Source organism: Helianthus annuus, chromosome 4 (assembly GCF_002127325.2).
Source record: "Helianthus annuus cultivar XRQ/B chromosome 4, HanXRQr2.0-SUNRISE, whole genome shotgun sequence".
NCBI classification, from domain to species: domain Eukaryota; kingdom Viridiplantae; phylum Streptophyta; class Magnoliopsida; order Asterales; family Asteraceae; genus Helianthus; species Helianthus annuus.
In genome coordinates this window covers 17,466,028-17,492,703 of record NC_035436.2, presented here as the reverse complement: position 1 = coordinate 17,492,703, position 26,676 = coordinate 17,466,028, and the positions used below count along the sequence as shown (strand labels likewise).

At 36.8% G+C, this 26,676-nt stretch overlaps 2 protein-coding genes and 1 long non-coding RNA gene across 6 annotated transcripts; all 3 read right to left on the bottom strand.

The window, feature by feature from the left end:
- Positions 1–5,991: 5,991 nt before the first annotated feature.
- Positions 5,992–7,865, bottom strand: LOC110871261. Of its 4 annotated transcripts, XR_002553599.2 has the most exons (6): positions 7,366–7,865; positions 7,188–7,253; positions 6,667–6,707; positions 6,484–6,577; positions 6,155–6,252; positions 5,992–6,066 (listed from the first exon to the last, which is right to left on the bottom strand). It is a non-coding gene; the product is annotated as an uncharacterized LOC110871261 (long non-coding RNA). The 4 variants fall into 4 exon arrangements; XR_002553596.2 differs by lacking the exon at positions 6,667–6,707 and having other exon boundaries at positions 7,366–7,859; XR_002553598.2 differs by lacking the exon at positions 6,667–6,707 and having other exon boundaries at positions 7,520–7,859.
- A 985-nt stretch (positions 7,866–8,850) lies between these two features.
- LOC110870267 (leucine-rich repeat extensin-like protein 3) lies at positions 8,851–9,717 on the bottom strand. The gene is made up of 2 exons (XM_022119457.1): positions 9,342–9,717; positions 8,851–9,203 (listed from the first exon to the last, which is right to left on the bottom strand). Exons 1-2 carry the CDS (start codon positions 9,715–9,717, stop codon positions 8,851–8,853), a joined length of 729 nt encoding a protein of 242 aa, XP_021975149.1.
- Positions 9,718–10,441: 724 nt separating this feature from the next.
- On the bottom strand, positions 10,442–24,788 carry LOC110870266 (respiratory burst oxidase homolog protein C). Its single transcript, XM_035989778.1, has 12 exons — positions 24,743–24,788; positions 24,099–24,261; positions 23,915–23,963; positions 23,632–23,745; positions 22,990–23,400; positions 22,409–22,873; positions 22,236–22,331; positions 22,016–22,131; positions 21,462–21,564; positions 21,065–21,126; positions 16,671–17,203; positions 10,442–10,731 (listed from the first exon to the last, which is right to left on the bottom strand). The coding sequence occupies exons 1-12, from the start codon at positions 24,750–24,752 to the stop codon at positions 10,622–10,624; spliced, it is 2,232 nt and encodes a 743-aa protein (XP_035845671.1). The 5' UTR covers positions 24,753–24,788; the 3' UTR covers positions 10,442–10,621.
- Positions 24,789–26,676: the final 1,888 nt, after the last annotated feature.

Sequence of the window (26,676 nt, the reverse complement as noted above, 5' to 3'; positions counted from 1 at the left end):
CTTCTCCCCGCTACGCTCAAAACCTACCTCTTAATTTCATAAAGAAATAGCTTTGCTACATACAATAAAAACTTGTAGCAGTTGCGTACACATGTTTTGTCTTCACTTACTTTGACTAGATTTCTCCTTTTCCTTTGTTTGGGTGTCTTTTTGCTTCCGTTTCTTACATTTTGATACCTTTTTTATTGTCTCCGTGTTGCGTGTTGCCCTCCTGATTGTAATCTGAATAATACACAAAAAAATTGAATCAGAGTATCTTTGTAATAATATCATCATTTAAAACATTAACTATATCTCGTGAACACATGAAATACTTGGATAGATTCATTAGGCTTTCTAATACAAATAATAACGATGTGAATGGCATATTAGTAAAATACCAAGTTTTGCGCTTTTTGAACAAACACCATCCCTTGTAGAATTAAATTGGATCACCCTTTCATGTCCACTATCCTTGTTGCCGACATATCCTATAATAGCAAAATCAAACGCAACAATTTATACTTTGCATACTCAATTTACTGATGTTGTAACAACAATATCAACTATAAAAAGGTTTACCTTCCACGTTATCGGAAAACGGAACACTCACCGCATGTACTGATTGTTGTCTCACCAACTTATTTGCTTTTCGTTTTCTACTCTTTTCCCAATCTCTTTCATTTTTTGCCCCCAACAACTTCTTCCACATGGTAAACAAGGGTTACACAGTTGTTCTAAACATTAGATCATTAAAACACAAATATTAAACAAAGCCATGCCTTTTCTAATATTTATGTCTTCATTTGTTTTCTGGTCAACGCCAAGATCAACATAAAGAGCCGCACCATCAGATACTTTCCCATCTGTTTTCCCATTTGCCATCTCAACACCTGTTTCAATTTATAATATCCGAATACACAAATTTCTCACGCATACACAATAGTATACTAGTAGATATATTAATGTCACTTATTTAACTATTTTAAATATAAACAAACACAATCACCTAATCCATTCGTTTCTTCATTGTCAGAAAACTCGATAGGGTCATCCATTGAATTTTTAAACCTTTCTAGCGATTTCCGTACTTTCCTACAAAATCAATTTACATGTTTCCTACATATCATATGTCAATTTATACCTACAAACCACATTAACCACACAACATATTTTCAATACTTACTGGTTCTCATTTGGAGATTTCGTATACCAACTGAAATACGACAACACAAAAAAGCGTAAATACCTGTATACACAAATGTATAAACGATATGCATCAGAAATTTGTCTAACATACTTAACCCCTATAGAATACAAACATTATTCATTTACATTATCATTACACACAAGTTTTTGAAATATCACATAAACTACTACTATACACATGTATACACCTAATGTATTAGTAACTCCTGTGAACGATATACACAAGTATACATCACCGAGGTTACAACACATTTACCAAAATCACTACATAACATCACGACGATTATAATGCCTAAAATACAGAGTAAGCTCAACAATCTTATTCACATAACCCTATCCTTCAAAACAAGTAAAGTTTAATCAAAACACAACATCGGACCACAAACTTGTGATTAAATAACTATTACAAAAGCTTGCAAGAGGTTATTCTTACCTGCAGATGGTGGTTGCTGACATGGCATTTTATCAATCACTGCACCTTGTTGGTCAACATTTTTGTTCACCATCTCCCCTTCAGTTTTTTTTCTAGTTCAGTGATGAACCCCTGACTGTATTGTGTTTCTGTTGGGGGGATTTTTGGTGTTGTATCAAATACATGCATTTTTGGGGGTATCCTCAGCAGGGTGCAGGTGGTTTTTTATAGCTTTATTTGATCTACCATCTTTGGACAATCTAAACCTTCTTTTAGTTTAATCATTTGTTTTAGTTCTTGTCCCGGCAGTTCCAAAACCTCAGCAATACTTCTTTTAATTATCTTTTCCCCATTATATCTGAAAATGTGATATTCAAGTGTCTTGAAATCACATCCAAGCTTTCAATATCATTTTCGTTTATATATTCATCTGAGAATATAGTATTCTCATCACCACCCTCAGTCTCCCTTTCATCTTCATAATGAGCATCATCATTTATGGGGGTGTAGCAGTTGAGGGTTTGGTGTTTTGATCTCCAGCCATCTCCCCTTCCCCTTCTACTTCCACTTCCTTTTCACCTTCAACTTCCTTGGCATTTTCATCAACAACTGTTTGCACTTCTATGGCGTTTTGTTTTCCAACCATCTCCTCTCCCCTTCTCCTTCCTTTTCACATTTTACTTCCATTTCCTTTTGACCTTCAACTTCTTTTTCAACCTCACATTCATTTTTACCTTCTTCTCTCTCAGCTGCCACTTCCTTGGCGTTTTCCTCAACAAATTTTGACATGTTCTCCAACAATGTCAGACATTGTGAGTATTTAATGTGTACCAAGAGGCTGTTTGGATGTTCAATCTTTGACTGTTTTAACAATGTGCTCATTTTATTGTAATGGTCTTCTAATGCTTTGTATGCCTCATCCAACTTCTCAACCATTGCCTGTTAAATAAAGAAAAGGTAATTTATTAAGTATGGTGTTTTGTGTTTTTTTGTTAAACTTATTATTCGAGCAACATAACTCGTCAGCTTCATTGTTTTGTTGTTCTTCACCAGCACCGTGGTCTTCATTCTATGTTAGTACGCTAACTAGAGCATGGTTCCCTGATGAAGAAACTTCAAACATCCTGTTCTGGCTTTCTACATCTTTAGCCACAATCCTTTGATTGAAAGCCTCATCATTCTCATTCTCATCATTGATTTGCATGGCGATTTGCACTTCAGGGTCGAGTTCAACATAATCATAATGATCAAAACCATCATCATCATCATCAACCTCATCATCATCATTAACAACATGCTCATCAACATTGCCAACATCATCTTCATTCTCAACATCATCACCATCAGCATCTTCTTTATCAACACCCTGCGTTTTGTGTGCTGTCTTGGGTGTGGCTTCCTTAGCCTTCTTAATAGTTTTCTTTTTAACTTCTTTGCTAACATGGTGTTTTAGTTCTCTACCATATTTCCTTTTAACCAGTGCACCCTCAAATATGTCAAGAGTTCTCGTTGTAACCCACTCAATCGGGTATCCTTCTTTTCATTCCAATCGTTTTCTATTGCAAGCATCATTCACAAAGGCAAGTTGTAACACAAGACATTTATAATTTTTAGATTGTTATTTTGTGCTACAAGGAAATTTAGACAGAAGTTTCTCCCAAAGCCATCCATTTCAGGCAAGAAGTCATCAAAGTAGAGCTTCACACATGGTCTACTAATCCAGGCAGTCCCTTTGAACTGTGCTCTCCACTCAGCCACTACTTGGTCATTAGTTGTTGACCTTCTTTGCCCCTTCACGTCCACGTCTCCATTCGGTATACCCGTTAAAGAGTTTATCAGTTCTTCATTTATATGTATTGTATTGTTGCCAACCTTTAGGTTGTTTGTTTTTCATTATAATTTTCAACCAACCAGTCCCCAAGCATTGTGGGTATGCTATCTATTTTCATCCTTAGGGCAGCACCAAACCCCATGTTTTCTACTGCCTGTCTTTGATTTTGATTTAGATTTATAAATCAAGCAGTCAAGTTTGTAGGTTTTACTCTTGACAAAACCCTAGCCCCACTGAACTCATGAAATGGTTTTTCCTCAACCTCAATATCCTGACTTAAGGCCTTCCTCTTATTGGCGTTTTGGCCTTGCCGGTGTGCACATTTATTCTTACTCTCAACCCCTCTTCGTCTATAAAACATGATTAATTTCCATGGCATTTTAGTTTTTCATGGCGTTTAATAACACAAATGATACAATATACGTTGTTCGATAAGACAATCACAGATGATACATGGCGTTTAATAACACAAATGATGTATGTAAGATGGTGTTCTCGTACAATAAAAAAATATTATACGAACGATACATGTATTGGCGTTTAGTAACAAACTATCAAAGTATATTACATGATATATGGAGTTTTACAAACAAACATAATAAAAAGTAACCATCTGTACCATGTTTTGTTGTTGTCTTCTTTATTTGCTCGGTGGTTCTTTGGCGTTTTGGAGTAGGTGACCCTTCCTCTTCCACACCCATAGAAACTGCACATTTATTGATAAAAATAGAAGACCAAAAACATCATAAAATTAGCGTAATGTAAATCAAAGTTAACTCACTCTATTTTTTGCCTCTGGATCTTCTTTGATCTTTAAATGCCATAATATTTGTGGTTTCGCGTTTTCTAGGGTTTTCGCGTTTTCCGTAGGATTTAGGGACGTTTCTCTAGGAAGTATATATGTTTCGGTCCCGTTTGATGGGTTTTGTAGATGCACATTTACCTTTTTACCTTTAATGAAGTGTGGCCACTTTAGAAAGTTGATGTTATTTACGAAACGTCACCGTGCCAATCTAATCCATAGATTGTTTTGATCGGACGGATCATAACCGTTCTCATCGTTTTCACACTTTTAGGCGTTTTACCTAAACCCTACCCCTATATACATACATATATTGTTGCATCATTTTAAAATTATAAAAAAACAATGAAATATAGTTACGTACAAAACTTGAACTGCAACTATATATTTACCACCCATATATTGCTATATTAAATACTACTAAAAAGATTGACACCATACTAAGAAAAAGACACATCTTTTGCAGAGCTGAACTAGTTATAGCGATTTTTCAAATAACTTTAAACTTTACAAAATAAGAAGATAATTCAAGAAATCAATGATAAGTGATTTAGTTTTACAATTAACGAATGACTAATCTCTAAATATTTCCACAGTATAATGGATTTTTTTTTAGGAAAGCAAAGAGGGTCTTTCTAGTTATTTCTATCATGCCAAAATGGTACTTTGCTGCTTGGGGGTGAGGGTTGACGCGAATATGAACCGTATTTCAAATTGGGCTCCGGTTATAGATATTGTACGGAAAGCATCAAATCTGCCCATTGGGGGGTAGTCTTACCCTTATTCGGTCAGTATTGGATAGCTTTCCTACATATTACTTTTCCTTATTCAAGGCGCCACAAGCGGTGATTGACGCCATAGAAAAAATACGAAGGAACTTTTTTTTGGGGCGGCTCAATGGGAAAATACAAAATGGGTTGGGTAAAATGGGAGGATTTCATTCCCCCAACAAAGGTAGGCGGTTTGGGTTTAGGGTCCATGATCGACTATAATATGAGCCTCCTTGCAAAGTGGGTATGGAGGTTCAAGAGGGAAGACAATAGACTATGGAGGAGTGTAGTTTCATCTGTTCATCACAGTCCTAGAAGGTTTGAGTTTCTTCCTTAAAAATTTGGACGGGCCTTAGAAGTTTGTTAGCAGCAGCATCAAAAATCTCCCAGGGATATGTCTATACCTGGAATAAATGGGTGCCCAAAAAAGTCAACGTGTTTTGATGGCGTGCAACCCTTAATCGTCTTCCAACAAGATCTGAGTTAGCTCGTAGAGGTATTCCTGTACAAAATAAGTTTTTTGGTGCTGTATTTTATGCTTTATTTTATGTTGTACCATAGAGCACCAATAAATATACCACCAAATAATAGGATTTGTTGGTGCTGTTCAATAACAGCACCATTAAATCTTCAAACACACCACCAAAAGATCAATGATGAAATACAAGTCCCACCACCATTAAATCTTTTAACACACCACCAAAAAATTAATATAAACTACCACGTGTCAATTAATAACAAATCTAAATAGCACCAAAAAACAAATCTCCATAGCACCAAAAAATAAGACAAGAAAAAAAATATAGATTTTTAATATTTTTGCAAAATTCCAGAATTTTTAGTAATATTTCCTAATATAATTACAATTACACACAAATGCACATGCTCACGACAAAAGTTAACTAGTATTAAACAACCCGTTCAAGTATACGGAATTACAAAAGTATGAAACACAGACTAATGCTTACAAGATCAAAACATCTTTTTAAATAAATCCGAACATTAAATCTACCACTAAATTCTCAATTTGAGATTCTTCAAAATACCCTTCTTCATTCCAAAGCTAAAAACAAATAAATACAAAAGTTAGATTTCAAATATATATAATTTAATGCAATAAACAAAGTTTATGAATATTTACAAAAACTCACTCGGTTAACCAAATCATGTTGTATAGAGTCGATAAACTCTTTCATATGTTTGATTACCATATACCCACATTCCCAACTGCCTTTCTGTTGTTTGCACTCTATCATATTCACAATGAATTACTTTGAGTTGATCCAAAAGAACTAATATGCATTTTTTTCATATGAATTTGAATGAGAATTTCTTTGGGGTCATACCTTTGGGCAAAAAAGCTAAACGTTAAGTGAACCATCACCATGAATAGCCAAGATTCATGTTCAGGTTCATTATTTTAACCTGCCAACCCCAAACCCGTTAATTTGCCAATAGACAATCATACTGAAAAGCAAACCTGGTGCCCATGCCTTTTAGTAGTTGTATACGACTGACGTGAATCACTCAAACCTTGAGATATAAGAATTCCACTTTTTTAGGTGTAGGTGTTCCTATAACATAATTAGAACATGACATGAGAAATGGAAAAATAACATATTTGTTAGAGAAACTAAGCACGTTGAGCCAGCTGATAAGAAACCTTCTCTCCAAGAAGGGAAGAGCAAGTATGCCAGAGAGTTTCTATGTACAAAACACAAGAAAATTCAGCATTGTTTGAGTTGAACAAAAGTACAAAGCATGTAATCAAAGGTAGAATACTAACCAAATTAGTAATTCACACAACATTCTATATACGAATATTATTGTCCATCGTCAGTTAAACAACTGTTTTAACATATCAAGCCCATAGTTACATTCCATTCAATAGCATATTTTACTAAAAGAATTATACAACCTACATGGATCTCCTTTTCTAGACAAAAGGTCTTATGGTTCACTCAAATCACAAACAAGAAGATGAAGTATATATATAACTTCCACTCAATAGCAATAAACTACAAACTACAAATACGAAAAAAAACTTAACAAACAGGGGTCCCTAGAGACGGAGGAATTACCACATGATCACAGTAATTTTAACTATCAAATTACCACAGTAAACAGTTTGGTATTACTTGCAAGTTTCCATTCAGAGGAGTAATTAAAAACCAAAATACGAACCTAATCTTTACCGAAGCAGTGAATGCCCCGACATGGCGACATATGCCGTGAACGCATTGTTTCATTCTGCGAAAAAAGAAATCGACTTATAAATGTACGAAACATATAAAAAATTAACACCAATTAGGTTATTAAATTCAATTTAATTCTACACAAAAGAGATGGTATCCACAAATACCAACTTCTACTTCTAAGGTTGCATAAAAGAATCTGCAAAACACAAGTTTCATCCAAAAATAATTGCCAGATAATCATTCATCTAGTAAAACATGTGAAACGGAAGTTTTTTTGGTTGATGCGTTTCATCGAGCAATTGGTATGCATCTTCAAACCTTTCTCATTTACACACCTACAAAAGAGGTCAATTGGGATGTGACATCAGTGATTGTAGTCTAGGTAATCCGGGGGAGCCGATTGTTGGTGTGAACGGCTACAAACAACTGCTATAAGAATACAAGATGGGTTTCGGATGGCAGAATCAACACCCCGCAGGCCTATTGGAGATATGTGATGGTCAAGGGTAGAATCGTGACGGTGATTTAAAGGGAGGGTGAGTTGTTTTCTAGGTGAGTCACTGTGAGTGTAAGGGTCACAGGAGGGAGGACAACCGTTTTAGGTTAAAAGAAGGTGGGAGGAAGGAGATTAATTCTTTTTGGAAGGAGGGAATTAGATTTCTTTAGGTAGTAGGAGGGAAGCTTAAAATTTTTGAAAGCATTCCCTATTCATATAACATAATTTAGTTTTGATTACCAACATAAAATATATTTTATATAAATTAATAAATAATTTTTCATTATGTTATAAAAACAAATAATGATGTTGCTTTTAAATGGTTACTAAGATCACGTAACAAATAGAGCTTGATGCACGTTCACAACTATAAAAATATACAAATAAATTAAAAATGCAATTAAAGACTTCAAAGAAAACTAATACATTGGGAGGGAATTAGACTTGATGAGTGATTTTGGTGAGAGATTTTTAATTGTGTTCAAGACTTTAGAGGAAAAGTATAATACATTGGGAGGGAACGATTTCTTTCGAGAAATTTTGTTAAAGTGTTTAGGTCTTTAGATCATCCGTAGTCATAAAAGCCTCTTGTGGGGTGTTATGCGACACGTGTCATGCCACGCTATACGGGGGGCTTTATGGGGCGTTATATCACTAGAGCCCGTAGTCATAAAGCCCCTACCCATCAATTTTATTAATTAATTATAAAAAACCTTGCTTTTTTGTGATTTGTCAAGATTTTGAAAAGAACCTCCACAACGCCGCGAAATGCATGGCGCCTCCCCCTTTTTTTGCCCCATAACGCCGCCCGTCGCAGTGTGCGGGGCACTATGGGGCGTTATGACCCAAATAAACCCACTCTTCGCGCCCCACTACAGGTAGACTTAGGAGGGAAACTGGAAAAATTCTAAAAGAAATGCTCCAAAGCTTTAGTGGTATAGGCAAAATATCATTAAAAACCTGATGAAAATTTTAGTGGCACACGCAAAGTGCCATTAAATACGTAACTTAGTGGCACAATGTTAAATGGCACTAAGGGTCTGTTTGGTATGGGGTAATGGAATGAACGTGAGAATGGAATGGACGAGGTAATGGAATTGATCATTACCATTCCATGTCTTGTTTGGTTACCATGTGAGAATGGAATAAACCATTACTTTTTGTTGTTTGGTGTGTGAGAAACAACGAAGGAATAAAATCGTATGGCGGTGGTCAATGTGGGCAGCGATGGTGGGTGGTGATATGCGGAAGTTGTAGCGGCGGCGGTGGTGGGTGGAGACGGCGGCGATTGGAGACGGCAACGGGTGATGACAGCGGTGGTGGTGGTGGGTGACAACGAAGGTGGGTGGCGACGGTGGTCAGGGGTGGTAGCGGTGGTGGCAGGTGGTGGCGGTGGGTGGTGGTTGATAGCGACGGGGAGGTGGGTGGCGACGGCGGCGGTGATCGGAGGTGGCAGCGACATTGGTGGCGGCGATGATCGAAGGTGGGTGGTGGCCAGTGGCGGATCTAGGATTCACGCCAAGCCGTAACGTTTTATAAATAAGCCGTAACGAAATCGAAAAAACATCAAATTTTTCCAAAATTTACACTAAAAACGTCAAATTTTTCCGAGCCAAGCCGTAGCGGAGGTTACCCCCCGGTAACCTCTAGGTCCGCCCCTGGTGGTGGCGGTGATCGGAGGTGGCAACGACGATGGTGGATGGCGGCGACGGCGGTGGCGGGGATGGAGGTAGGTGGTGTCAATGACGGTGGCGGGTGATGGCGGTGGCGGCGGTGGCGGTGGCGGGTGGCGGGTGGCGGTGAAGGTGGGCGACGACGGCGGTTGGCAGTGGTGGTGGGTGGTGGCAACAGTAGTAGGTTGTGGTGTTGTTAATGAAGGGTGAAGACAAAATGGAATGGAAAAAATAGGGGGGAGAGATGGAATGATTTGAGGAATGAAATGCATTTTGAAATGGGCGATTTCATTCCATCGACCAACCAAACACTCTTTTCTTCGTTCCCTCTTAATGGTCCATTCCATTCCATTTCACCTCTCATTCCTCATATCAAACGCTACCTAAAAGTGTATGCTAATCAAATGTGAAATACATAAAGTGCTAATAAAAACTTAAATTAGTGGCACAAATGCTAAATGCCATTAAAAACGTATGCCACTAAATGATTTTTTTTGTTTTTTTTTTTTTTTTTTTTTGTAGTTAGAAGAGAAAGAAGTTAGATTTAGATTTTGAATATTATCCGTTAAAGTTAAAGATAATTATTTTGGTGTTTTGGTGCTATTTAAAAGTTTAAGCCTAAAAAAATCAAATTTATTTTGTATTTACGAGTAAAAAAATCAATTTTATTGTATATTTTGGTGCTATTAGCAACCTTAGCCTCAAATAATTGATTTTTTTGTGGTTTATAACTTGTAAGCATTTAATGGTGGTGTATAATGTATTTTTAAGTGGTGTGTTTTGTTATTTGGTGCTTTCTATTATAAAATAGCACCAAAAACATGAAATTTACACCACCAAAAAATTGATTTTGTACTAGTACGGCGAGTTTGAGGAATCGTTGGAGCACCGTTTTACTGGTTGTTTAGTCGCTACGGTAGTCTGGCAACGAGTTTCATCGTAGTGCTCTATCCAACCCATCTTTGCCTTTAATTTTCAAGATCTGTTACTCATTCATGAAGGCATTAAAGGATCAGATGTCAAGAAGAATTTGGTATATTCAGTTATATTAATCTCATGTTGGTCTTTATGGAAGCTTAAAAACGAAGTGGTTTTTTCGTCTACAAAGGTTGATATGGCAAGTTTGCTTCCTTGTATGCATTATAGTGTGTGTGTGTATATATATGTATGACAACAAACCAACCAACCAACATGATAAAGGGGTGAGAATAAACGAAGGGACATATCACAAAAAATAAAAATAAAAACTTCTTAGAAATTCTCTTTGTGAAACTCAAACTTGGTTAATGTTTTGTGCGAGAAATCTGAAGCTAATTGTTTCAGCTCTTCTTTTCCTCCGATATTTCCACAATAAAACACCCCTGTGAATTTTAATTAGACAAAAGTTAGAAAACATCAAACGTGAGATGACCCAAATAAGGGTGTGGCACACCAAACCCTAGTTGAATCAGAGTTTACCTACGCTGCGTATAGGTCTATACGCAACGTATAGGGTAACCTATACGCTGCGTATAGACCTATACGCAACGTAAGTAAAGCATGGATCTTAGTGCCTGATCAGCAATCATTACACATAAAACAAGGGTTTATATACGCTATAGAGCTATACGTAGCGTATGTAAACCATCTGAACTTTTGGGGGTGGGTTTGAAGCATCAGTTTTTCACAAGGTTTATATATGTCGCGTATAGAGCTATACGCAGCGTATATAACCTTTCATAATTTTGTTTGGTCATTCGGCATATTTGTGGTATAAATTCTCACCCGGTTACAACGTTAACTCGTTTAAAATATATAACGAGTTAAAGATATATAATGTTTTTATTATTTAGTCGATGTCGTCGTTAATTTATTTAGTCGATGTCGTCGAAAAGCGTATAACGTTAAAATTTTGAAAAGCGTATATACGGTTCAAATATATAATATCGTTATCGAGGTTTTGAAATAAATTATTATACCAAGTCTAATGCCGTTCGAATACTATAAACGTTTAAATATTATACCGTTAATTATTTTTAAGTGTGCAGATAATTTGGCCCCTCAAATAAAACAACTCATTTTTTAACAGAACATTCTATAGATGATATTATAATTTGTTCGCCACACGATTGATTGACTTTTATTTTTTCTAATGTTGCTTATAAAACAAATTATGAGGTAATTAATTTTTATCAATCATGTTGAATATATGTCAGTATGTTCTATGTCATAATCTGATGCGGGTAAAAATCATATAGAAATCATATTTATGTGACTTAAAATTTGTAATAATATTGTGTTTTTATGACGACTAACACATTATTTATTCATAATATTAAAAGATCAGATGTGTATTTGCATGTGAACCCAACAGCGTAACCAAACAACTTTCAATGCATATTACTTTATTATGACTTTTCAACCTAAAGTGAAATCAAGTCTAAATCCAAGAGATTTATCCTTGCAGGAATGGTCTCGTTAAATAAAGGTAAATCCTTAGTCTTTCTCTGATGATGATCTGATTGTTATCTTCAAAACAAAGAATCCTAAGACTCGTTACAATGAGAGGTTGGGGGTTCTCCTTGTAACCACCATCTGGCGTGAGAATAAGTATCGTTTAAGAATAGTGAATGAATGAGTGTGTTAAGAGTAAGAGAGTTAGAGAATGAATCCCTAAACATATGGTTGAAGGCTGATATTTGTAGATGAAGAGTATGGAGAAGGAGATGAGCTGATAACAAGGAATATCCCATTTGTCTCATCTGACACAACCGTTAGTGTTTGCAAAATAAAGAGACGTTGGCGCATGGTTAGTGGAGCCACGTGGCTTGGAGGTTTTCTTTGTTGTTGAGTCTGTCATCAGCTGTGAGTGGAGATTATGGTGTAACCTGATGTTCCATGTCACTGTCCGGATGTACTTCTTGTCCCCTGCACGATTGGCCATCGTGGAAATTGTCTGGACGGGGTCTGTCGCAAGCTGATTGGCTACAACCCCTGTCATCTGTACTTGTATTAGCTGTTGTTGCTCTGGGAACGTTGTCAGGGCTTGCTCACACAGTCTAATGTTTATTATGAATTATTTTGTCAATTCTAGGGTGTGGCCCTTTGCGCGTGTGTGTTATAACTACCCGCGCAATATTTAGGACCATACTTCTTCAAGTCACCCTCAGTCTAGTGTTGCTCCCATGCGTGGATCATAAATGGGTGGAGCTCGAGACTAAATGAGTGGTGTGCTTGTTTTTGCAATTTGGTACAAGCTTGGCTTACTTGATGGCATCCTGTGATGATGTGCATGTTGTTATGTGCCTTTCTCTGGTTGTTGGCGCATGGCAATTTGTTTCCTTGAAGGGAAGAAAATAACGAGGTGACGCACTGTTTTGGAGGTTTGAAATTTAAAAAGGATCTTTTAAGGATAAGGTATGGTGAGAAAGTACGGTTGATGTGACTGCTGACACTGTGCATGGGATGTCGTCACAATGTCAGCGACGCCTTTTCGTCTGTGTGTCAGGTGAGTGACGGCCACACATGCATGAGAACCGTTGTTCCGTTTTTTCCGCCTGACGTGTCACCCTGTGATTGGGCCTGTGCCGCAAGTGGTGGGCACGGTTACCCATCGCATTAAATGCGATGAGTATAAATAGTCGACTAGGGCTTGTAGAAAAAAAAACACTTCTTCTTTGAATCCTTTCCCTTTTTCTCTCAATCTTCATCACCTTCCTTGTTGTTCTTGAGGATTTTCCCCAGAACTTTTAGTTTTCATCCCCTTATTCGCCCACAGTTTCTGTCACTATGTCAACTTCTTCCCAAACCGAGAACCGTTGACCCAGAACTAGAGAAGGTTTCTCACGGTTTTCCTCTGTTAAATTGGAATGAGGCTGCTTTTGACAATATTATGAGTGGTGGCCAAATATCCGGTATCGGAGCAAACTGTCACTGATCCCCCTCACCCCAGACTCGTCACATTGTTTGCCAAAAAAAATTTCATGAAGGTAACTTTCGGCTACCCATTACTTAGTTCTTTTGGGGGTATCTTATGACACTATCAGTTTCACTATCAGTTTTGTCTTTAGACTCAAGGGGTTGAAGAGGTTGAGAAAGAGGATATCATTATACCCAAGACTGCTGAGTGGTATATGAATTTGCGGCCGTTACCTAGCCGGGCTTTTGGAGAAAAAAACTCTCGTTGTTGCACACATGAGTCTTCAGTGGAAGCCTGATAGCCGCCAAGTGCCTATTTACACTGAGGGCGGTATTGGTAAGTCTGCGCCATTTGTTCTATGTTGTTTGTGGTTTCTTGCTAACACCCCTTTTTGGATTATGTCCGCAAAGTGTCCGTTTTTTAACATCATTTTCGAGGAAGGTAAGGAATTATTAGTGTTAGAAATGCGGGCCCAGAGGAACAAACCTGGTATGAGTGTATAAAGGAAAACATGATGTTTTCGGATGCTACTTTGTTGCTTGCGCCTCTCCCTGAGAGACCTGGTGCGTGGATTCCTAGACCAAAACCATGTAGGGCCATGACTCTCGCTGGGGAAGAAGTTATCATGCTTCATAGTGAGGAGTTTGTGGCCTCATTTGGACAAGATCTAACTCTTCCTAACCATGTCTCGTGTGTAGGTTCTTTGCGCAACCTGGGTGTTGGTCCTAATAGCAGCAAGTTTGAGCGGGCACCGAAAAAGAAACTTGTCAGTGTTGCTGCGGTCAAGAAGAAAATGGAGAAAACTGTGGTGGCTCCTGACGCCGGGTGGCGTAAAGTTATGTTGTGTGCTCGTGTGGTCTAGTCAGATGATTATGCCATCATTGCTGACTCATTCGAGGCGCTTGGTGTTGCAGTGGCACCTTTGGGTGGGACTCCTGCTGGTGCAACTCCCACCTCTACGCCGACAGATTTTTAGGAAAGGAGTCTGGTTGAAGATATGATTGCGCAGTTACCAGCCCTACCCAACTTAAATTCAAGATCATTCACCCCAAGACTTCGCAAAGCAGTGATGTGCCCCCCCCCCCCCCCCCCGCGCCTCCACCTCCTCTTTCTACAACCCCGACAAAAGATAAACACGTGGAGGAAGTTGCACAAGGTGAACGTAAGGTGGAGAAGGAGTTTATGAATCTTGGTGATGAGTTGATGGGAATGTCAGCCTGTGATGTTGTTCAAGGTGTCGTTGCAATTGCTGATGTTACACAAGTCGGAGTGTCTGAAACTTAAAATCGTCCGGATACCGGTGCGCCGGAGGCGACTGTTCATGTCGTTGATCAAAATTCTGAGAATTTTGAGAAGGGTGTTTCTAACCCTACTTCCCGTGGGGAAGATGTTGAGAAGAAAAAAAAGATGTTACTGAGCGAGCACCACGACGGGCGTCAATAAAGAAACACCAAGTCTTTCCTCGATGATGATCCTGTTGTTATCTGCAAAACAACGAACCGTGAGGCTCGTTACAAGGAGGAGAGGTTGGGGGTTCTCCTTGTAACCATCCTCTGGCGTGAGAATAAATATCATTTAAGAAGAGAGAACGAGTGTGTGTTAAGTAAGAAAGTTAGAGAGCCGATCCCAAAATTTGTGGTTGAAGGTTGTTAATTATAGCCGAAGAATGTGGAGAAGGAGACGGGCTAATGGGCCTTGGGCCGGACGTCTCCTATAAGTAATATCCTCTTTGTCTCCTCTAACACGACCGTTAGTGTTTGTTGGATATAAAGACGTTGGTGCACGGTGAGTGGAGTCACGTGGCTTGGTGGTTGTCCTTGTTGTCGAGTCTGTCACCAGTTATGTGTGGAGATTATAGAGAAGTGAACGGCGCAACCTAGTTGGTTCCACGTCACTGTCCGGATGTACTTCGTGTCCCTTGCACGATTGGCTATCGTGGGAATGGGAATTGTCAGGACGATGTCTGGTGCAAGCTGATTGGTTACAACCCCTGCCATCTATACTATTTGTACTTGTATTAGCTGTCGATGCGCTGGGTGCGCCATCGAGGGCTTGTGCACACAGTCTAATGTTCATTATGAATTATTTTGTCAAGTTTGGGGCATGGCCCTTTGCGCGTGTGTGTTATAACTATTCGCGCAGGATTTGAGACCATACCCCTTAATAACCTAACCCATCAATTAAGACACTAGCTAAAACATTAGCCTAGCTCGTTCTATTTATATTTTAAGAGCTCGAACTCATGATATTTTTAGAGCTTGAAATTTGATGAGTAGTTTAAATTTCAAGCTCGAGCTTTTCTAATATATTAATTTATTTATTTACATTTACATATATGTTTTTTGAATTTATTTAGAATTATAAATCATATGTACAATAACTTTGTTAATAATAATAATAATACATATTATCTAAATATATATATCTAATATCTTTCTATACTAATAAACAAAAATCTTTTTTAAACATGTGTCATTCTCTGTTAATTTTCACCCTTATTTTTTTATTTATCTCTTTTATTAAATAATAATAATAATAATAATAATAATAATAATAATAATAATAATAATAAACATCAATTTAACTAAATCTATTTCTCTTTTGTTCTCATAATCTGAAATTGATTTCTTTTTTAACTCTAAAGTTTTAATCTTTGGCAATTTAAATCTAAAGTTTCAATCTTTGGTATTTTAACCCCTTTGATTAATTTGATTTTTTACTTTTAATTCAAAAGTTTTCATCTTTTGCAGTTTAATCCCTTTAATTTTTTTTTTACTTTCAACCCAAAGTTTTTCATCTTTCGCAATTTAATCTTAACACTTTTTTTTTTACTTTCAACTTTAGTCTTTTATATACTTTTCATCTTTCATAAGTTTCCCGTTTAACGTATCGTTCTAAATTTCCGAGTTAACACGCCGCAACGTGCGTGTGGGGTTCAATGTTTTTTCATATATTTTTTTCCTGTTTGACATGTCCGTCGCACCGCGTCTATTTTCCCGTTTGATAGGTCTGTCGCAATGTACGAGTCAGAGATCGACTTAGCTGTTTTTTTCTCGGTTTTATACATAGGCTCGTGGTCATGTAAGAAACATTTGTCTTTCATCTAACATGATATATAACTAATGAATACCCCGCCGCAATGGCGGGTGGTAATTCTAGTATTAAATTAAAGTAAGATCATTAATAGGTTCGTTTAGGCGTGCAAGTCTATTCGAGCCAGATATGTGAAGCTCGAACTTAGGTTCACTTTTATTAAACGGGCTTATTTGTAGGCTCGAGTTCGAACTCGAGTAAGTTTAAGTGCGGCTCGAATTGAACTTTTAAGGAGTGTGTATAAAGTAGCTCATAAACGACTTAAGTCATATCCTATAAAAGAGAGAAAAATGAGATGGTAGAACTGACCTATTTTGGAACATGAGTGATTTAGAGCAATTCGCATGTAAACATCCCGCCAATTAGGTTTACCAAAATGAGACATAACACGAGTATCCGAAACAACGTCAACACCTTTTTTAGCATAACCGATCGCTTGAAGCATAGAAATAAAAGTAGATCTTGCATCACCTTCCTCGTAAATACTTGTGCAATAATTATGCATCTCTATAACACCATTTTTGTCCATCTCAGCAACCTCATTCATAACTCCTTTGAACCAATCAAACGTACCCTGTTGATTAGTCACCCAATAAAAGTAAGCCCGTGTTGTTCTAAAGTTCTTTGTACTTCTTGAACCTGATTTATTCTTTTGTAATTTGACACCATTTTCCAATGAATTTTCTTCTTCTTCTTTGGCTTTCATGTTATTCAATATGTCTTTCACAATACTGATCATTGGGGTTGCTCCAATCCCTAAGCCCACTAGCAACACGACGTCGTACTTTTTGTAGTCCGCTGCTGGTGCACCGTATGGACCGTCGATTAAAACTTTTGGAATGCTGTCAAAAAAATTGATCAAACTTATTTTAAAATACACATCTAAGTTTTAAAACTCTCAAGTGGGAAGACACGTCCAAATGTGTATAGGTCGCAACAAGTTACTACATTATCATTGTTGTTGTGTCGCTAGTTGACAAGTAATAAACACCTTTTGTCAATACTTTTTAGCTTTTTAATTTAATGGGTTAGCTGTCATTAGGAAAATAATATTATCACAGCAATTAATCTAGATATTAAGTAAAATAATTTAAAGGCTCAAACTATCCACACACCCTATCGGCCTATTTGGACACTCTTTGCCTCGTATATGTCTCGTATAGACCTATACGGGGCGTATAGGGTTACATCAAACTCAATGTCTGACTCATGTCAGTTCTGGTTTGGCTGCTCCTATATGCCTCGTATAGGCCTATACGGGGCATATAGGACCCCTCGTATAGGTCTCGTATATGACTCATGCCCCATATATGCCACGTATAGGCCTATATGGGGCGTATATAAGGTTTTTTTTTAACAAACAATTTACACAATATTAATCGTTTTAGTAAACTTTTATACAAAAATAAGTTTTCTATTTTAAATAAATAAAAATAACAAGTACAAGATATGATACAACACCTGTATAGGCTTATACGAGACCTAAACCACATCTATAGTTGCGAGACCTATACTACACCTACAGGCCTATACGAGTTACTATAATTAATATGAGTTTTTTATAATTAATATTAGAGTTATTATAATTAATATGAGTTTTTTATAATTAATATTAGTGTTATTGATATTAATATGAGTTTTTTATAATTAATATTAGTGTTATTATAAATAATATGAGTTTTTTTTATAATTAATAGTAGTGTTATTGATATTAATATGAGTTTTTTATAATTAATATTAGTGTTATGGATATTAAAAAGAGAAAACAAAAAAATATTAAAAATATATGCCCCATATAGGGCTAGACTAGGCGTATATTGTGGTCCAAAAGACCATTATAGCCCTGTTTTGCCCCCAGTATAGGCCTAACTCAGGGCTAAAATGGTAATTTGCATTATATACATACGCCTCATACAGGCCTATACTAAGCATATAAGAGAAGCAAAAAAAGACCAATTTACCCCCAGTCTAGGCCTAACTCAGGGGTAAAATGGTCTTTTTCGTCTATACGCCCAATATAGGCCTATATATGGCATATACGAGGCATATAAGACAAAATATGATCTAATCAGAGATTCTCTTGGAAATCGAAAAAAATTATACGCGACGTATAGACCTATACGAGGCGTATACGAGGGTGTGTAAATAGCGACTAGGGTGTGTGTGAATATGTAGACCCAATTTAAAAGATTGTATGCATTAACAGTAACATGGATTTTCAACATATTTTTGACCGAACACACACGGCCGCCTAAGGACTGCTTAACAGTTAGCACCATCCGTCTCGCAACTGGATATATTGTTTTGTGCGTACACTGATAGCAGCTGGATATATTGTTTTCTATATATTGTTTTGTGCGTACACTGGATAGCAACTGGATATATATTGTTTTCTATATATTGTTTTGTGTGTACACTGGATATATATATATATGTACACTGGATATATTGTTTTCTTCTTTTTTTAATTCACATATGTACATCTATGTTTTTATATCATGTATACCTAATGTTAATATTTTGTAGAACTTATAGAACTCGTACTATTTTAACAAAAATAAATATCTAATAATAGACCAAAGGCCATCAACAATTGTGTTTTTTTAGTTGTTCCACCTTAATCCATGTATGCATGTTATTGGAATATTTTTGCGTACATGCTCATATAGCTAGAATCTTTTATTTATTTATTTATTTATTTATTTATTTATTAGCATGTGTTTAGAGAAAAATGCCCGGATAGTCCCTGTGGTTTCGTCTTTTTTCACCTATAGTCCCCAACTTTCTAAAACTACCCGAATAGTCCCCAAGTTTTCATTTTTTGTTCCCGGATAGTCCCTGTGTCTAACTTCAGTTTGTTTTCTCTGTTAATAGGGTGTGAAATGACAAAAATACCCTTTCCTTAAAAGACCAAACCATAGGGACTATCCGGGCTTCTTCATTTTTATTTATAAAACCCCACCACCACACTTCATCTTCAACCTCCACCCACCATCACCCTCCTCCACCCTCCACCATCACCGCCACAGTCGCTCTCCATCAAGTGGGCCCACCAAACATATATCTTCTTCTTCAATAAACCAGTCCCCTGCCTCATCGTCCCATGAAGACTGTTACACCACCACCACCCTACACCGGAGCTTCCTTTGGCGGCAGATTGAGCCACCGGCGGTCGATTGAGCGGTGAAATCGGACTGGAGATAATGGTTGCAGGTGGGTGGTGGTACGATTGTGGGAGGTGAGGATGATGGTCGTGGAGATGATGGTTGCGGCGACTGGTGGTAAGAAATGGTTTAAGGTCAGATGGAGAGTGGGTGCTGCGGTGGTGTGGGTTGCTATGGTTGGTGGTGGTTTACTGGTTCGATGACTTGGTGATGGTGGTTCGACGATGACGATGGTGTAACAGGTGTGGGTTTTTTTTTTTTTTCAATACAGGGGTAGTATCTACTTCAGCTATGAAAGCAATAAACAAAACTCATGTTAAATTAACAATATTCAATGGATTAAATAAACAAAACCCACATTGAATCGTAAATAATGTTGAAGATCAGACTATTATTTAGGCCCAAAATTTGAAATTAAAGAAAATAAGAAAACAGAGGACAATAAATGGTATTACAAAAACATACCTTTTTGTTTTAACACTGCAATCGAACAAAAAATTGTAACTTTTATCACAAAATGGTATTAAATAAACATAATCAACTTCAAATCTTTGAAAATATTCAAGAGCAGATGATGATTTTGACCCCAAAAAAGTATAATATATAAGAAAGTGAGAAAGCAGAGCACAACAAAAATGTTCTGGTTTTAAACCTGCAATCGAATCGAACAGGTTGAGGCAATGAAACGCGCGGATCAGATTAGGGAGAGCGAGGAGAGATAGAGGGAGAGAGAGAGAGAGAGAGCGCATCGAGGAAAGAGGAACGACGGAGACAGCGGCGCCGCCGTCTGCGGGGTGGCGGTGACTTATTTTTCCGGCGGATGAGGGTTAACGACGGCAGCAGCCGCACCGGCAGCGGTGGTAGATGGTGATGGAGAGTGACTGTGGCGGTGATGGTGGAGGGTGTGGGAGGGTGATGGTGGGTGGAGGTTGAAGATGAAGTGTGGTGGTGGGTTTTTATAAATAAAAATGAAGAAGATGCCCGGATAGTCCCTATGGTTTGGCCTTTTAAGGAAAGGGTATTTTTGTCATTTCACACCCTCTTAACAGAGAAAACAAACTGAAGTTAGACCCAGGGACTATCCGGGAACAAAAAATGAAAACTTGGGGACTATTCAGGTAATTTTAGAAAGTTGGGGACTATAGGTGAAAAAAGGCGAAACCACAGGGACTATCCGGGCATTTTTCTCATGTGTTTATATATAACCAAAAAAGTGATAGCTTTAAAATTAAATGTTTGATAAGTCTTTACGACAGAGACAGTAGATATAAAAAATAATAATTTTTTAAATGAGTTAATAACACTTTCAAAATTAAGAATGTCATATAATTATAATACCCTATTAATGCTTATGATTTTAGAAATAGAAGAAAATAACTAAAAAACCAATGAGTATTAATTAATGACTGAGATGAACTTATATATTGGTTCTCCTATGATTCTCACTTAAAATTTATACCTGGATCTAGCTAGAATTGAAACCCCGTCAAAATAATTTAAAAAAAAAAATCTAGAACTGAAATAGTGGAACTCGCTTACCATGGATCTCCTCCTTTGAAATCAATGCTATACCTCTCACTTCCTTCCTTCAACGAATATTTCTACCAAAGACCAAAAACGTAGGTTAAATGATATATATACTTGAGTCGCAACTAACTCGCTAAATTACCAACTTTAAAAGAAAACTGAGCGACAACAGTATTTTTTGTCGCAAATATTTTTTGATTGATCTATGAATGAAAACGCGGTGACAAAAACCTTACGAGTTAAATAATTTTTGTGGAAATTTTTTACTGTTTTTTATAGGATATCACTTTGACTAGTCACTATTATGATTTCAGTCGCAAATCAGTTGCTAACTTTGCGACCTTTTATTCGATCAAAATAACCCACTTTTCTAATAATGAGTAGTAACGGTATATAACACATTACATACATCTTTAAAAGCTTTGTTTATATCTTTAGTCCAGTCACCAACAGCTCGGATATGCACACTCAGGTAGTCATCACCAGGGGCAGATGTAATGGAAAATGGGTGCCTGTTGACATGTATTGATAAATATGGAAACAGGTTATGACCTGATGGGTCAGTTTAAACATCTTATTAGGGTTACTTCATATAACAAAGTTTTTTTGTTGTTCAAAATTCACTTAACTATTAAATGTTACAAAGTTCTAAAATTAAATGATATGAATAAAACATATGTGAATTTTGCTCATCATTTAATTAAACCTGAGTAAAGCTGATTAATTTAAAATTATGGTGTACTAATAGAGTAGGAGCAAGTGTTGTCATTCAAAACAAAATTTGTGATTAGTGTTGATGATATCTACTTAAATGACTTTAAAAAAAAACAAGGTTTAAGTGAAGACAGTGAAACACTTGCAATTCAGAAGGGGTGGTGTCGCAGTTTGTTTCCCGTCTACCTTCTGTTTTGATGTAACTTGGCAAGTATGAATAAAAGATTTTATTAATAAAAAAAAACTTACCACTCAAATGGGGAGATAGCAGTATACTTGACAAACATGTATTGACCACTCTTGTATTTGAAGCCTTGAGGCTTTGTCATATGAAGTGCCAACACATTTCCGGGATAAACAAGCACCTTTGAGTAAAACACCCAATATCAATCTTAGATATCTCATCTCTTTTGCCAATTATAAAAACAAAACACCACCTTAATAACCCATGAATGTAAATATACACTACCTTGCACAGTTGGGCTGGAATAAGACGTGACCTAAACGTCCTTATTAATCTCTCGCAAGCGTAGAGCAAGATTGGAACCGCCAAATACATCCATGTCTGCATCCAAATGGCTCGGTTTAGTTTAAAGATTACATATACCAATTTTTCAAATGATTAAACATGAAGGAACTTACCGTTTTCTTGTACCATTCTTTGTTAAGGTAAAGTTTGATCCCATGAACTATAAGCATTGCGTATACGATAACAAAGAGGTGGTGGGAGTACCAAAACGCGTTAAATCCCGTGAATTTGTTTATAACAGTAATGAAACCGGTTAATTTCTTTACAAATGCATCATATCGCTTTGAGCATTTAAAGGCGTTAAATTTCATTAATTTTCTAAAGAACGAGGGTATTTTAAGTTGGCCTTGTCTTAGCCAAGCTAGTGTAAAAGCTATAGTCATTAGTACTACCATTATTATTCCGGTATACCCTTCTACTTCCTTCAGAAAATGCCAATAGTTCTCGGCTTGATCCCCAAAAAATTGTTCCATCGGTTTATACTCTTCCTCGGTTGCATGGATTAATCGGGGAAAGTCACATGCTAGATGGGAAATCGCGTGTAACCCAACTCCAATCACAATCGCCACTGCAATCACCTATAACATAACAATAGTAAAAATTATATTTTTTACAAGAAGTTGCAACATCCTAATAAACTTTCCAAATTTAGTAAGCATGCATTTTTTAAATTTGAGACTATTGACTAGCTTACTTGGTGAAAATTAATATTGTCATCAAACGGAACTACGACACCCAACTTGGTGTTCCTCAACCAAGTAATTGTGTTTCGACAAACTGGTAATAACATAATCGCCATGTTTAATTTCAAAGTCTCGGCTGCACCTTTAGCTATACATACACACGGCCCCAATACATCATATACAACATGGTTTTTGTATTCGATGTACTTCCATGCAAACAAACCGGCCATTATTCCTATCCAAAGTACAAGAACCAAACATCTCTTCCAATGGTCGTGTACAAAGTACTTCAAATCTTCATACCATTTTGTTAACGGGTGGGGTGTTTTTAGCTTTTGGCTCAACATCTGGCTCAAGTTTCGGTTTTCTCCTCTCACGTTATGTGTTGGTTCTTGAAACAATAAAGTCTCCAAGCTTTCAATCTATTTAACCATAAATTACATTGAAAAAACACTTACTATTACCAAAACAAATCAAATGTAGTTGGTAAGTTAATCGAGTTTATATCTATTGTAGGAAAACCGTTTACAAAATAGAAAGAAACACCATTTTATTACTTTCTAACAAAAAGAAACACGTAAACATATTACACTTGTTCTTGAAAAATATACGAAAACCCTGAACTTATCATGTAATTCATGATAGGTACGTACCATGATGTAACCAATATTATCCTTGTCTAATTCTTCCATGATCAATGTTGCGTATTCATCTACTTTTTTTGGTATATTGGGTAGCTTGTTGTCTAATGCACTTAAGCTGATAATCTGCATTACATGTATCGATCATTAAAGATGCTATATTATTTGATTTTGAGTATACAAGTACTACAAAACTGGACAAAATACAAACAAATTTGCGACCAAGAAAAGGTCGCAAATCTAGTGATCGATTTGCTACAGAAATCAAATCGGTCGCAATAGTAGCAAATTTTACCTCTATAACTTCATCTTTTGTGATTCGACCATCTCCATCTTTATCAACCCTGTGATCATTAATACGAAGCTAATCTAAAGGTATATGATCGTATTTGGAACAAGTAGATAGAGGTATATATGTGTATGAGCAAATGCTTTGAACTTAAAAACACAAGAAAATGTATGAAATAATATATCCTCACACGTCAAAGAAAGTTTGTATCCTTGAACCAACATTCTGATCAGCAATTTGGTCCCAAAATTCCCTAAATTGTGCTTTGTTAATCACCTCACTCGTTATATTCCTCCGCCGGCAAAGTGAATCGAACAACCTTTCGGAGAAGTATCTTGAATCGTCTTCTATCACTATCAAATTCAAAGTCTAAATTATAAGAGTAATAAAACTTACATTGTTGCACTCATAATGTCTCCTTTATTAAATTTACGATCGAATATTAACTTTTTTATAGAATTGAGTTGTTACATTGTTTGCTTATGATCATGATGTCCCGCTTATTAAACTTTATAACCTATGTTAAATAATGTCAAATGATCATTTTATTAGAATATTTACATGTATAATATTTCTTATATTATTTAGAATTACAGTTATATATGTTTCAAAAAAGAATTATGGGTATATAAAATATTGTATATTATTTACTTAAAGTTAATAACATGTATTTATTATTCTAAATAAAAAGTATTATAACATTACTAAGTTCAGGACTCTAGCTAGGAGATTATTTATAAGGCCGGCCGGCCTCAAGGCTCGAGCTTGTCTGGATTCGAACTTATCTCGATCTTGAATAGCTAACGAGCGACTGTAATCTAATCTATTACTTACCTTCGTTCATACGTCCAGAATGAGTTGAAATTTTCTTCTTTCGAATCAACCCTACCAAATTAAAAAAAAAAATAAAACAATAAAACCTATATACATAATACAAAGTAAACCAAAAAACGCAAAAGAATAAAAAAAAGGATGAAAAACAATTAAGCGCTCCTGTGTTACCAATGCATTCACCGAAATGTGAACGTTGAAGAAAGCCACCGGCGTCAGCCAAGCCATCGAACCGCCTCTCCACGGTGGCCCACCCGGTCGGACCACCGTCGTTCTTGCATATAAACTTGAGTCCCTCGAGAGCATGAGTTAAACTGGAGTTCTTCATGTCTAAAGGGACAACCCTTTGTTGTTTTGAGAAGGAAGTCAAGTGCTTGAACTCTGCCGAAAGCATTCTCTTCGGCGCATTTCGCGCCATCAAAGTCAGCTCCTGGTCCTCCTCAACGTTAACTCCGCCGGCCGCCTTGACATTGTGCGCCACCGCCTCAGAGTTGTTATGATCCGGCACCCCATTTTCATCCTCATTGGTAACCATCATATCCATTTGGATCTAAAACAAGCCTTATAACTTTGAATAAATGTGAAGAATAAAGGTGGAATATATGTAGAGTTTCATATATCGTTGTTGTGGTGGAGAAAGAAAGAAAGAATGAGAGCTAGGGTCGTATTTAAACTGTGAAAGCGTGTGATAACCCTAATTTTTATATTCTTGTACACCCATTTGTAGTATCTTTTGTACGTTTGTTTAAATAGATCCAAATTATTAAATGAAAAGGATTAAAACAATGGATGAATTTTTTTATTTTTTATTTATTTATTTTTTTTGTTTTTAAGCCATTGGTAAGATGCACCTCTTTGTTTATAAATTACTACATTTGATCAGCATTTACTTAGAATATAAAATAACACAAATTAGGAGGTATAGAATACACGTTTATACATAATTATTATTACTATTTCAAGCAATAAACCATGACGGTTCCAAGGGGACATATTGTCTTGGTAGGTACAAACGCCCTATTTTTTTTCTGAAATGTAACTTTTATAAACACCGAGACCGCACCAAAACAGGCCGGCTCACCAAAACAAACTACAACATATACAAAGGAAATTTACACCACTCGACCCAAACAATATCATTGAACTTCGATCTGTTTTTTAACCAAAGAAAACCTAATGATTTAATATCCCTTATAATATCTTCGCTCTTACCAACACCATTTGAAAAAATCTTGTCGTTCCTTTCTTTCCAAATACACCAGCTCCCTATGATGATTAAACCTTTGACTACCATCTTCCCTTCCTTAGATAGATTACATACCTTATGAAAATCAGCCAAGTCTCTAAAACTGAAAGCAAACAGGGGAGGAAGCCGGGCCCATCCGCAGAGAAGGATCCAAACTCTAATAGCCAGAGAACAACCCATAAATAAGTGTTCCGTACTTTCTTCATAATCACCACAGAAGCAACAGTTGTAGTCGGGAATATAGATGTCCCGTTTAACCAAAGCGGACCTCGTCGGGATTTTATCTTGCAAAGCTCTCCAAAAGAAGACGCCACATTTCGCCGGAACCCATGAAACCCATTCCATTCCATCATGTAATCATAGCGAACAACATTTTCTTCAACGAGGGACCTTCTAACATAAGCCGTAGAGAACCGGCCACCCTTCGCTTCGCTCCAGCACCATTTGTCATTCTGATTCGATAATCTGACCTCCCTAAAAAATAATTCCATCTCAATCAAATATGCCCGTTCACTGACAGAAAGAGGATGTCCCGACCAGTTCCAAGTGAAAACCGGCTGATTTCCCACCACCGCCAACCTATCAGCAATAGAGCAAAGACTGTTCACCTCTTTGTTATACAGGTTAGGCCATGAAAACATCAAAGGACGGTCTCCGATCCAAAGATCATACCAGAATTTGATGTGCCTCC